The 13423-nt window shown below is 56.9% G+C and overlaps 1 protein-coding gene across 6 annotated transcripts in view; it reads left to right on the top strand.

The window, feature by feature from the left end:
- Nucleotides 1-13423, top strand: part of SPNS2 (sphingolipid transporter 2) — a 40636-nt gene that overhangs the window by 25185 nt on the left and 2028 nt on the right. For 2 of the 6 annotated variants that reach the window (XR_004430882.1, XR_004430879.1), the window contains 9 exons: nt 1168-1304; nt 7315-7466; nt 7736-7802; nt 9163-9305; nt 9573-9725; nt 9826-10015; nt 10366-10431; nt 12534-12884; nt 13343-13389. Coding sequence is in view for 1 of the 6 variants with exons in the window: in XM_033185028.1 (XP_033040919.1) it covers nt 1168-1304; nt 7315-7466; nt 7736-7802; nt 9163-9305; nt 9573-9725; nt 9826-10015; nt 10366-10431; nt 12534-12632; nt 12721-12884; nt 13343-13385 (1214 nt within the window). In the remaining 5 variants the exon portion in view is untranslated. Of the gene's footprint in view, nt 1-1167; nt 1305-7314; nt 7467-7735; nt 7803-9162; nt 9306-9572; nt 9726-9825; nt 10016-10365; nt 10432-12533; nt 12895-13228; nt 13390-13423 lie in introns of all 6 variants that reach the window. The other 4 variants (XR_004430878.1, XR_004430881.1, XM_033185028.1 and 1 more) reach the window with 4 other exon arrangements.

Genomic DNA, 13423 nt, shown 5'->3' with positions numbered 1-13423 from the left:
CCATCTCTAGTAAAATACAAAGATTAGCCAAGAATGGTGGCCCATGTCTGTAATGCCAGCTACTCAGGAGGCTGAGATATAAGAATCACTTGAACCCAGGAGATGGAGGTTGCAGTGAGCCAAGATTATGCTACTGCACTCCAGCCTGGGCGACACAGCAAGACCCCGTCTCAAAACAATAAAAATTTTTTTAAAAAAATTTTTTTTTTTTTTGAGACGGGGTCTTGCTCTGTCGCCCAGGCTGGAGTGCAGTGGCCGGATCTCAGCTCACTGCAAGCTCCGCCTCCCGGGTTCACGCCATTCTCCTGCCTCAGCCTCCCGAGTAGCTGGGACTACAGGCGCCCGCCACTTCGCCCGGCTAGTTTTTTGTAGTTTTTAGTAGAGATGGGGTTTCACTATGTTAGCCAGGATGGTCTCGATCTCCTGACCTCGTGATCCGCCCGTCTCGGCCTCCCAAAGTGCTGGGATTACAGGCTTGAGCCACCGCGCCCAGCCTAAAAAAAATTTTTTAAAGGTAAGTGAGATATGACATGGTAAGTCACTAGCATAGTGTCTGGCGTGTAGAAAACATTCAATAAATAGATCTGTGCTCTTTTAAAAAGTACCCAGGCTGCGCGTGGTGGCTCAAGCCTGTAGTCCCAGCACTTTGGGAGGCCGAGACGGGCGGATCACAAGCTCAGGAGATCGAGACCATCCTGGCTAACATGGTGAAACCCCGTTTCTACTAAAAAATATATACAAAAAACTAGCCGGGCGAGGTGGTGGGCGTCTGTAGTCCCAGCTACTTGGGAGGCTGAGGCAGGAGAATGGCGTAAACCCGGGAGGCGAGCTTGCAGTGAGCTGAGATCCGGCCACTGCGCTCCAGCCCAGGCGACAGAGCGAGACTCCGTCTCAAAAAAAAAAAAAAAAGTTCCCAAAGGGCTCACCCAAACCTGGACAAACTGGGCAAACTGGACCTACATGGGAGAGGATGGCGTCATGGATGTGCCTGACCTCGTAAGGCCTTTCCCACCTTCCTGAGGTGCAGCTCGGGCTGGGGTTGCCTCTCTGGGCTGCTTCCTTGGTCCCTTTGCTGCACAGACTCTTGGCCTCGAGCCGGCGTGAAATGGGCTGGGAGCCTGGGGTGCAGGGACCTGGGCTGGCCCTCAAGCTCTCCTCTCCCTGCAGTGTTCATCTGTAGCTTCATGGTGGCTGCCCCCATCTTCGGCTACCTGGGCGACCGCTTCAACAGGAAGGTGATTCTCAGCTGTGGCATTTTCTTCTGGTCGGCCGTCACCTTCTCCAGCTCCTTCATTCCCCAGCAGGTGAGGCCCGCCCAGGTTTCTCCCCCAACCGGTGTCCTGCTCCCTCCGGCGAGTGGCTAGTCTTACTGGCTTGTGTTAATCCAGCCTGGGGCTTCCAGCTCCTCTGCTTGAACCCCACTGTCTTCCCGGTGCAGAAGGATGAGGTGGCCTTCGGGTACTTTGGTAAGCCAGCCCTACAGCTGGGGCCTTCCCCACACTGGCCTCTGACCTGAGAGCCTTCCAGCCCACGTGGCCTCCTGACTCTTTCTGAATGGCCCTCTGATTTGGGATGGATGCAAAGAACAAGTCTGGCCTAGGAGTGAGGGCCTTGTGTCCTAGTCCTGGCTCTGCCATTACCTGGCTGTGTGACCCTGGGGGAGTCACTACCCCTCTCTGGTTCTTGCTTGGTTTGTACTTGGTCTGATGACCAGCTAACTTCTTGGGTCGACGTCCCAGACAAGCAAACATCAATTCAACACAATCAAGAGTCTTTTCATTTAGCTCCCACAGGCCTGGGCTTGAATATCCCGACTTTGTTGCCTATTCAGCTTTGTGACCTGGAAGAATGTACTCTTAATCTCTCTGAGTCTCAGTTTCCTCGTCTTTAAAATGGGGATAATACTTCCCAACTCGAAGGTTTCCCATGAGAAGGAGCTGAGCTGCGAAGGTCCAGACCCTGGAACAGGTCGAGTGCCCGGCGAGTCATTGTTTCTGTTCCTCCTTCCAGAGATGAGACTGTTGCCTTGTTAGGTAGTGAGTTTCCCATCTCGAGGCATATTCAAGCAGACAGTAGCAATCACATGATGACTGCTATAGAGAAAGATGAAGGAAGAAGGGGAGAGCATGATCTGTTTTCAAGGAGCTTTCAGGATAGTTCTGTCCTTGGGAGCACCCAGGCTTTGAGGTAGGAAGATTTGACAGGAACACCTGTGCTCAGAGCCTTCAAGTGGTGCAGAAAAAGTGCTGAGAGTCCTCACTAAAGAGACAGGAGTCTCTTGAAATCCATGGGGTCAGGGAAGGCTTCCTGGAGGAGGTGGCATTTGCACTGGGCAGGCGGGACTGTGAGATTAGACCTTTTGGTGAAGGTTGCATGGGCAGAGGGAGTCAACCCACAGATGCAGAAATGGTGGAGTATGTTGAAAGGCTGAGGATTTGGCCAGGTGCAATGGCTCCTGCCTGTAATCCCAGCACTTTGGGAGGCCGAAGCGGGTGGATCCTCTGAGGTCAGGAGTTCAAGACCAGCCTGGCCAATGTGGAAAAACCCCGTATCTATTAAAAATACAAAAATTAGCCAGGCATGGTGGTGCATGCCTATAATCCCAGCTACTTGGGAGGCTGAGGCAGGAGAATCGCTTGAACCCGGAAGGTGGAGGTTGCAGTGAGCAGAGATCGTGCCACTGCACTCCAGCCTGGGTGACAAGAGCAAAACTCCATCTCAAAAAAAAAAGAAAGATTGAGGATTGCATTCTCACTGGAAAGAAAGCAGGGACTGGGTCATGGAGAACCTTGAATGCCAGGCTAGAGGGCCTGGGCTTCCTTCTGTGGCAGTGCTGAGCTCTGGAAAAGTCTGAAGAACAATGGCGGGTTCAGATATGGGTTGATGGTAGGGACACTGGAGGGAGGGCAGAGAGAATCAGCAGGTTTGCCAAGGACATCCTTGCTTCATGGGCAGCTTCACGGAGGAGGGTCAGGTCAGGTAAAGCTCCAGGCCCAGGATGGCAAGCAGAGCCTGGCGGCCACAGTCAAAAGTCAGGACTGGACCAGAGGCCTCTAGGGCCCCTCAGGGCCTCATCTTGCTCCTGGCCAGGCCCCTGGTCACCAACTTCTGAGGCTGCTCCTGGGACTGACCAGTAAGTCTAGGACCAGTAAGTCTAGGACCACCATGCCAGGTCTGGGTCCATCTCTGGGTATGTGGAAGGGGAGAGAAGATAAGCAAAGGCAGAGGGAGAAACAGGATCACCTCCAGTGACGCCATAAATTCATTGCAATCACAATTTGCATCCCATGGGGGTTTCTGGTAGACCTTGGCAATGTGATTCTGAAGTTAATTTGGCAGAGAAAATGCTCAGGAATAGCCAAGAACATTGTGAAAAAAATAACAGTGAAAGGGGATTTGCCTCTCAGTTATCAAAATACAGCGATTCTAACTAAAACAGCAGAGGGATGGACTAAGATCAGTGAGCCAGAGTCCTCATTTCTACGGGGATTTAGTATAGGATGAAAGTTGCATCTCAGATGAGTGGTTTGGGAAGAACTGTGTATCCAGCTGGATTGAAAGAAAAGTTTGGCCTGTGTTTCAAACCGTCCTGCAGAATAAAGTCTCAAAAGGCGGAAGTAAAGCAAAAAGCATGCTCTTAAAATCTAGAACTATAAGCTGGGTGCAGTGGCTCATGTCTGTAATCCCAGCACTCTGGGAGGCTGAGACGGGTGGATCACGAGATCAGGAGATCAAGACCATCCTGGCTAACATGGTGAAATCCCATCTCTACTAAAAATACAAAAAAAAAAAAAATTAGCCAGGTGTGGTGGTGGGTGCCTGTAATCCCAGCTACTCTGGAGGCTAAGGCAGGAGAATGGTGTGAACCCGGGAGGCGGAGCTTGCAGTGAGCCAAGATCATACCACTGCACTCCAGCCTGGGCGACAGAGCGAGACTCTGTCTCAAAAAAAAAAAAAAAAATCAAAGGCCGGGCGCGGTGGCTCAAGCCTGTAATCCCAGCACTTTGGGAGGCCGAGACGGGCGGATCACGAGGTCAGGAGATCGAGACCATCCTGGCTAACACGGTGAAACCCTGTCTCTACTAAAAATACAAAAAACTAGCCGGGCGAGGTGGCGGGCGCCTGTAGTCCCAGCTACTCGGGAGGCTGAGGCAGGAGAATGGCGTGAACCCGGGAGGCGGAGCTGGCAGTGAGCTGAGATCCGGCCACTGCACTCCAGCCTGGGCGACAGAGTAAGACTCCGTCTCAAAAAAAAAAAAAAAAATCTAGAACTATGAATCAACAAGAAAAAGACAAATAACTCAGTAGAAAAATGGGCAAGGGATAGTGACAGTTTCAGGAGAAAATACCCAAATGGCCAATACATGTAAGAAGAGACAGTGCTCAGCTTCCCTAGTAATCAGGGAAATGCAAATTAGAACAACAATGAGATCCCATTTCACACCCGTCAGATTGGCAACAATTAAAAAGGCTGACAGTACCAAGTGTGATCAAGCTGTGGGGAATCGGGGACTCCAGCCCTGCTGGTGGGAGTGTAAATTGGTAGAACCTCTTTGGAGAGTGAAATGGCAGGATATTGTAAAACTCCGTGTATCTCCCATGGCCCAGCCTTCTGCTTGGGGTGTACACCCAAGAGAGAAACTCCAGCTTGTAGATACATGCATGTAAGAAGAACAGTAATAGCAAAAAAAAAAAAACAATCTAAACGACCATCACTGGTGTGCACAGTTTAATGGTATATATGACTCTTTCCAAGACAGAGTTTTGCTCTTGTTGCCCAGGCTGGAGTGCAATGGCACAATCTCGGCTCACTGCAACCTCCACCTCCCAGGTTCAAGCGATTCTCCTGCCTCAACCTCCCAAGTAGCTGGGATTACAGGCGCCCGCCACCACACCCAGCTAATTTTTGTATTTTTAACAGAGACGGGGTTTCACCATGTTGACCAGGCTAGTCTCGAACTCCTGACCTTAGGTGATCCTACCACCTCAGCCTCCTAAAGTGCTGGAATTATAGGCGTGAGCCACCGTGCCCAGCCCTGTGAGACTCAATAGGAAAAGAATGAACTAGATCTTAATTAACCAGCATAAATGGGTTTCAAAAAAATAAGAATGAGGGGGCAAAAGCAAGTTACAGGATAAGATGCGTGGAGGGTTTCCTTTCATGTTCATTTTATTTTTAAATGTTTTGAGACAGAGTTTCGCTCTTTCGCCCAGGATGGAGTGCGGTGGCGCAATCTTGGCTCACTGCAACCTCTGCCACCTTCTCCCCCACCACCAGGTTCAAGCAATTCTCCTGCCTCAGCCTCCTGTGTAGCTGCGATTATAGGCACCTGCCACCATGCCCGGGTAATTTTTGTATTTTTAGTAGAGACGGGGTTTCGCCATGTTGACCAGGCTGGTCTCGAACTCCTGACCTCAGGTGATCCACTCGCCTTGATTTCCCAAACTGCTGGGATTACAGGTGTGAGCCCACCACACCCAGCCTTAAAGGTGTTTTTGAGACCGGGTCTCGCTCTGTCACCTAGGCTGGTATGCAGTGGTGTGATCATAACTCACTGCAGGCTTGACTTCCTGGGCTCAATTGATCCTCCTGTCTCAGTCTCCTAAGTAGCTAGGATGCACCATGATGTCCTGCTGACATACATATAAAAATACATATATTGAATATATATTTATATTATATATTTATATAATATATTGAAATGGAGTCTTTCTGTCACCCAGGCTGGAGTGCAGTGGTGCAATCTTGGCTCACTGCAACCTCCGCCTCCTGGGTTCAAGCAACTCTCTGCCTCAGCCTCCCCAGTAGCTGGGATCACAGGTACCCGCCACCACGCCCAGCTAATTTTTGTATTTTTAGTAGAGATGGGACTTCACCGTCTTGACCAGGCTGGTCTTGAACTCTTGGCCTTCCAAAGTGCTGGGATTACAGGCATGAGCCACCGTGCCTGGCCTGATTTTTATCTTATTTTCAATTTTTTTGTAGAGACAAGAGCTTGCTATGTTACCCAGGCTGGTCTCAAACTCCTGGCCTCAAGCAGTCCTCCTGCCGCAGCTTCCTAAAGTGCTGGGATTATAGGCATGAGCCACCGTGCCCAGCCTCATGTTTGTTCTTTAAAAGCACACAGAGGGCCGGATGTGGTGGTTCACGCCTGTAATCTCAGCACTTTGGGAGGCAGAGGCAGGCAGATCAAGAGCATCCTGGCCAACATGGCGAAACCCCATCTCTACAAAAATTCAAAAATTAGCTAGGTGTGGTGCTGGGTGCTTATAATCCCACCTCCTCAGGAGGCTGAGGCAAGAGAATCACTTGAACCTGGGGGACAGAGGTTGCAGTAAGTGAGATGGCGCCACTGCACTCCAGCCTGAGCGACAGAGCAAGACTCCGTCTCAAAAAAAAAAAAAAAAAAAAAAGAAATCAATGCAAAAGAGACAAATGACCCAACAGAAAAACAGGCCAAGGCTGTAGGCAGGTGATTGCCAGGAAGAGAAACAGAGGCAAGGAGCTAAGGGCGAATAGGGAGAAGGGGAGAGGGAGGAGGAGGAGAGAAGCATGAAGGGGTCAGAGATGGGTCAACCCAGGCAGCACCTGCAGGCACAGCAGCCAGGAGCGAGGTGAGCAGATGGAGGGAAGTCAGGGAGACCCGGGGGAGGGCTGGACATGGGCGATGCTGGCCAGATGGGTGGCCAGGGTGGGGCTGGGGAAAGATGACCAGGCTGGGTTCTCAGGCCCCGGGCAGCTGGGGCACGGAGGGAGCAGGTCCACATCAAAGGGGTCATGCTACCAGCAGCTGGCAGGGCCCCACCCTTCCCCGCTCAGCCAGGCTTTGCCCTTTGATGTGTACAGGGGGAGGGGTTCTGGGTCCCCTGGGCTTCCCTGCCAACTCCCCACTGGGCCCTCAGTGCTGACAGGGCTGGCCCAGCCACCCAGCTTGGGAGGGGGACAGAGTGGAGGGTGGTGGCTTGAGGCTCCCGAAGTGGAGTCAGAACCAGGGAGGAGGTCTCCCAGTTGGTGGAGTAGTGGAGACATAGGCTTGTGTCCCCAGTGCCTATGAGGACAGAGGGGCCTGCCAGGCTATCCCACTCTCAAGCTGGGATAGTCCTGGCCCCGTCAGACCCACTATACAGAGGGGCAAACTGAGGCCCAGAGTGGCCAGGGGAGGTGGTCTTCACAGAGGTGCAGCCCACCAGCACCCTCACCCTTCTCTCTCCTGGCTCCTGGCCCCTGCAGGGGGAGAGAGCCAAGTGGGAACAAGGGATGAGAGGCAGACAATGGGTAGCTGGTCCCCCAGCATCCTCCACCCCTCCCCACAGTACTTCTGGCTGTTGGTCCTGTCCCGGGGACTGGTGGGCATCGGTGAGGCCAGCTACTCCACCATCGCCCCCACTATCATTGGCGACCTCTTCACCAAGAACACGCGTACGCTCATGCTGTCCGTCTTCTACTTTGCCATCCCACTGGGCAGGTGAGAGCCGGAGATGCCAGGGGCTGGGTGAGGATCTGGGCAAGGTTCCCTTGGACTTTTGAGTGCTCCCAGTCCCTGGGGTTCTGGCCCAGGTGGGCGCCCTCAGAGAACTCAACATGTAGGTGATCAGCCTTTGAGAAATGCCTGGACCTGCTCCCTGGCCAGCTGGCTGGGTGGGGAGGGTGGGCAGCTTGCCTTGCAGACCAGCAGGCACTCCCTGTCCCCAGCCCCTGTCTCTGCTCAGCCTGACGTGTGTCTTTTCTCTGCAGTGGCCTGGGCTACATCACTGGCTCCAGCGTGAAGCAGGCAGCCGGAGACTGGCACTGGGCGTTGCGGGTAAGGCCTACATCCCTTCCCACGAGGACACTTTTCAGTCCAGACCTCGCCCCAGGGTTGCCCAGAGATGTATCCCAGGCTAGGACACAGGCTTCCAGGATTCCTCCCCCAGCTGCCTGGACTCTGAAATCCCTGCCCTTCCAGATGAGTCCAGATTGGGGTGTCAGAGCGCTCAGGTGTCCAGATTGAGGTGTCAGAGCCAGACACAGCCCTGCCACCCTCAAGGCCCCCAGGCTGAGGGTTGGAATCTCCCGCCCGGGAGTCCCAGGTTGAGAGAATCAAGGATTCTCCCACCACGTCAGGAAATTCCAGGTCCATGGCGGAGCTTCCTGCTTCCAGCCCTGGCACTGTGCTAGGGTAAGGCTGGGACAAGACCTCTGTGTGGGGGCCCCGGGATCTGGAGCCACTTCCTGTCTCGCTGGGTTTGGGGCACGTTACCAAGGCCCCAGGACAGTGCAATCGGAGGAAACAGAGATCCCCAGTCTCTCGGAGGAGCGGAAGCTTAAGACAAAGTGTTTTTTCCTAAAAGCAGGAAGGAAGTGGCCTCCGTGGAATTTCTTAGTGTGGGTGGGGGACAGGTGGGGGGGAGGGCGAGAGGGAGGCCGCAGGCAGAGGAACTCCCCAACCCAGGGGCTCCCAGTCCCGGGGGCATGAGGGAGATTTTTCTGTGGGGCTGGTGAGATGGAATCCAGGCTGCCAGGATGTCACCCTCCCATCTGGAGAGAAGCCTGGGGCTTTGGAAGTTGTTCTGGAAAATGGGCTGGATACAGGGAAGATCCAAAAGGGTTTATGAGCCTCTGTGGGGCCTGCATGGGCCCCCCACCAAATGCCAGCCCACCTGATCTGTCAGTCCAACATTTCATATCCAGACAGCACCTTCCCAGGGCCCCGCGACTGAGGAACCTACATGGGGAACTTTCTCCAGGAATTACCTCCTCCCTCGAAGTCATCATCCCATCTGGTTACTTACTTATCTTCCATTCGTCTGTCCATCCATCCATCCATCCATCCGTCCCTCCCTCCCTCTCTCTGTCCATCTCTCCATCCACCTCTTCTCCATCCATCCATCCACCGCTCCACTCACCCACCCCTCCTTCTTCCTTCAGTCTGCCCCGCTTCCCTGTACCCTCCCCATTCTGGTCCTGCCCCTGGTCTGGACAGTCCATCTCAAGCCTCCAGTCTCTTGACTGACCTCAGCCCCAGCTTTTCTCAGCAGCCCAGTTAGGAAGACTGGGCAGATACCAGCTCAGGGGGGAGACCCCTAGGGCCTAGAGAAGGCACACCTTGCCTGAGTCCCTCCTTCTGCAGCAGGGACGAGGCTCACTGGGCCCTGGTGTCCTAACTTCCTGCTCCCTGGCAGGTGTCCCCCGTCCTGGGCATGATCACAGGAACACTCATCCTCATCCTGGTGCCGGCCACGAAAAGGGGCCATGCTGACCAACTCGGGGACCAGCTCAAGACCCGGACCTCATGGCTCCGAGATATGAAGGCCCTGATTCGAAAGTCAGTACCGTGGGAAGGGGTCTGGTGGGAAGAGGGAAGGGTGCTGATGAGAGGGCCTCTCCCTGCAGGGCACCCCACCATCTCTGCTGTCTCAGTGCTAGGAGGGACATTTTGGCCCCTAGAATCGATTATTCCTGCAGCCTGAACCCTCACCCCTGGAGCCTGTAAGACGAGGCATTTGGGGCCTCCTGTTCCCCAGTGCATGGGGCTGCTCTGGGGGCTGAAGGAGGTCCCTGAGCTCAGTGTCACTGCCTGGCCTCTCCCCAGTCGCAGCTACGTCTTCTCCTCCCTGGCCACGTCGGCTGTCTCCTTCGCCACAGGGGCCCTGGGCATGTGGATCCCGCTCTACCTGCACCGCGCCCAAGTTGTGCAGAAGACAGCAGAGACGTGCAACAGCCCGCCCTGTGGAGCCAAGGACAGGTGGGGCCCCATGGGGTGGGCCCGGAGCTGGTGAGGAACCTCGGACGGGAGAGCCCCTCAGCCTCCTCAACTCATGCCCCACTGTCCTCTGTCCCCACAGTCTCATCTTTGGGGCCATCACCTGCTTTACGGGCTTTCTGGGTGTGGTCACGGGTGCGGGAGCCACACGCTGGTGCCGCCTGAAGACGCAGCGGGCTGACCCCCTGGTGTGTGCCGTGGGCATGCTGGGCTCTGCCATCTTCATCTGCCTGATCTTCGTGGCTGCCAAGAGCAGCATCGTAGGGGCCTATGTGAGTGCAGTGGAGGGGGGGGCAAGGGTGCGGGGAAGCTGGACCTGGGCCACAGGAGGGTCTGGAACAGGACATTCAGTCTGACTTGCTGCACTTTCTCTTCCCTCGGGGAGGCTCCTGGTCTCTGGCTGCCCCTGCTCATCCTCAGCCTGGCCACAGCCTGCCCAGGGCCTCTGGGTGCCTCAGGGCGGTGGGGATGGCCTGAAGTCTCTGGTTAGCCCATGAATGGATGTGGGCCTGGGAGGGGTGAGGATTTGTGGGCTCCCTGCCAGCAGCCAGTGTGTAGGGAGCAGGCTGCAGCTGCTGTGGGTGGAGGCACCCTGATGGCGGCTTTGCATTCTCCTGGGCAGATCTGTATCTTCGTCGGGGAGACACTGCTGTTCTCTAACTGGGCCATCACTGCAGACATCCTCATGGTGAGCTAGGCAGGCCGAGGTCACCCTGTGCTGTGGATCCAGGCCTCTTAACCTCACAGGGGTGGCTGGGGGGTGCTGGTGAAGGGGTGGGAGAGCTGGTGGGGGGGGGGGGTTGGGGAAGGCAGGCCTGCCAGGAATATGAACCCAGAGGCAGGGAGGGGATCAGAGTTTGGGGTCTGCCTCTGGACAGAGCGGGAGAACAGTGTTGGGAAGGCAGAGCGAGATGTGGGGACCAAGTGGGAGAGAATGTCTCAAGTCTCAGGTTAGTGTCTGGGAGGCTGGCAGTGCCAGGCTGGCACTGAGGTGGTGCTGCCTACCAGCACTCCCCCGCCGGGTCTGAGCATCCATGGGCTCTGCCCTCCCTGCTCAGCCTGGCTCCCAGGCGTGCCTGCGGCTGGGGCCGGGCGGACAGAAGCTGTCTTCACAGGGCCAACAATGGGCTGTAGACCAGCCAGCCAGGGACAAAGGGCTGTCTGAGCAGCCAGCAGGAGCTTGGGTCCCTGGGTGGGGATGGGAGCACCCTGGGAGGAGCCAGGAGTGGGGCTAGGGATTTGTGGCCATCTGGGGGGTGGCAGGGGTGTGACACTTGGTCCCGTGGCCAGGGGAGAGTATCTGGGAGGTGTCAGGGCAGGCTTTGGGGCAAAGAGAAAGGACTCAGCAGTGGACTCTCAGGGTGCTTGGGGTTAGGCGCCCCAGCATCGGATAGCCCCAGAGATGAGTCTGCCAGGCACTGCAGTCCCTGCTGGCTCCTGCACTTCAGGAAGCCTGCCTCACCCCACCCCAAGCTTCCCAGCATATCCGCTACCCCCTGGGGTGTCACTCTATGTCCTCCTGAGTGCCTGGGCTGGGGTGGTGGCAGGGGTGTGCCAGGGTCACTGCACAGGCCCAGCATGAAGGGAAGAGTGAGTCTGCAGATCAGGTGCTGTTGGTGCTGGGCAGGACCCCTCCCCTGCCTCCACCACCAGGGAGCCCCTGACAACTGCCGGCAGGGTCCCAGGGAAATCGTGTCCCAGTTTATTATTCGGGGCCACACGTTTCATCAGGCTCAGACCTTTTTCTACCCGCCCCCACCTCCCGCAACAGGAATGCCCCGTGGGTGCTGGCTGCTTGCACACAATGCCCACTGAGGCTGGTGCTCCAAGGAGGCAAGGCAGCCGGAGCTCGGGGCACAGGGGCTGCCTGGGCACCCAGAGCTGGCTATTCCACCTCCACCCCAGCCCCTCCTGACACTGGCCTGCCCAGCTTTGAAGCAAAGCTCCTGTGGGTCAGGGCCTACTTCGTCTGATGGGGGTCTGGGGCCCACCACGGGCCTGGCATTCAGTGCTGAGGGTGCCCATGGGTGCGAGCAGAGGCTCTTCCAGGCAGGGGCCTGCCTCCCCAGCTCCCGTCCCAGGCCCGTCGAGGCCTCACTTGGTCTTCAGGAAGGGGAAGGAACCAAGATGGGTCTTTAGCTTGTTGGGAGGTGAGGACAAATGGCCACGGCTGGGGTTCGGGTTCCCTCAGGAACATGTGCCTCTCTGGACCTCAGTGTCCCCATGACCCAGGACCAAGGACAGAAGCCAAGGCACCCTGGTCTCAGGAATGGAGCAGGAGCCACGTCAGGAAGGCGGCAGCATGGCCGTTCCTGATGTCTCCAGTACTCCGAGGCTTGGAGGGCTCTGGGCTAATGGCCTCTAGTGAATGGCACCTGCACAACCCCCAACGTATCCTCCCTTGACCGCATGTAGCTGGGAGGGGAGGGAGGTGAAGATTGTCATTTCCGAGGGGTGTCCTGGCGGGGCAGCAGGTTTGCGGCCAGTGATGCTTTCAGTCTGGGGCAGGCTGCAGTGGTCTGGGTTGGAGGTGTGGAAGGCCCTGGGGCTGAGGGGCTGACTGCAGCTGTGTGTGGGTGGGAGGGGCTCAAGGAGAAGAGGGGTGACTGGTGGGGTGGGCAGTAGAGGGGACCGTGGGGAGGAGGTAGGGCCCAGCGGGGAGAGGTGTCAAGACCCCGGACAGGAGTGAGTCTGAGGGTGTGGGGGCTTTAGAAGCGCCATGGCCCGGGGCTGGGGCCAGGCGGGTGGGCCTGGCTCCTCTGGCCACTGACCTGCCTGCCTGTTCTGCAGTACGTGGTCATCCCCACCCGGCGGGCCACTGCTGTGGCCTTGCAGAGCTTCACCTCCCACCTGCTGGGGGACGCCGGGAGCCCCTACCTCATTGGCTTTGTGAGTAACCCCGGGGTGGGGCTGGCCTGGGGAGGTTGGGGGGCTTCAGAAGGGCTCTACCCTGACATTCACCCCCACATCCTCACAGATCTCAGACCTAATCCGCCAGAGCACCAAGGACTCCCCGCTCTGGGAGTTCCTGAGCCTGGGCTACGCGCTCATGCTCTGCCCCTTCGTCGTGGTCCTGGGTGGCATGTTCTTCCTCGCCACTGCTCTCTTCTTCCTCAGCGACCGCGCCAAGGCTGAGCAGCAGTGAGTGGGGGTGAGGGAAGGCCTGCTGTGCCTGCTGGGAAGCAGGGACCATGATGGCCCGTGAGCCCTGCCCGGGGATGGGTGGGGGACGGTACAGACCTCCCATGCACCGGTGGGTGACCTGGTTGCTGGGGTCCAGCCCCCGGGCCATCCTGGAGCTGTGGGGGGCCACAGGGGTGGCCGGTGGGTCCAGACTTGGGTTTGGCTCTGGACTTAGTGGTTTTCAAAGCTGGGACCCCCTCCCCTTCCTCTCACTTTCTGACTTTTCTCCTTTCCTCTTTACTCCTGTCTCTCTCTCCTCTCCCCACCCCTGGGCTCTCCCACCTCCCCCTGGGGCTGACGAGGTCCCTGCCCAGCGCCTCCGGTCAGCTGGCCCCCAGGACGCGATGTGCCAGAGCAGTGCCCGGGCCCGGCCCCCGCTGATGCGCCGCCCTGACCCCCGCCCGTCTCTCCCCCAGGGTGAACCAGCTGGTGATGCCGCCCCCATCTGTGAAAGTCTGAGGTGGTGAGTGCAGGCCGGGATGCTCTCGGGGGCTCCC

This window comes from Trachypithecus francoisi, unplaced genomic scaffold (assembly GCF_009764315.1).
Source record: "Trachypithecus francoisi isolate TF-2019V2 unplaced genomic scaffold, Tfra_2.0 Lachesis_group20, whole genome shotgun sequence".
Lineage (NCBI taxonomy): Eukaryota > Metazoa > Chordata > Mammalia > Primates > Cercopithecidae > Trachypithecus > Trachypithecus francoisi.
This window is presented reverse-complemented; position numbering and strand designations above follow the sequence as displayed.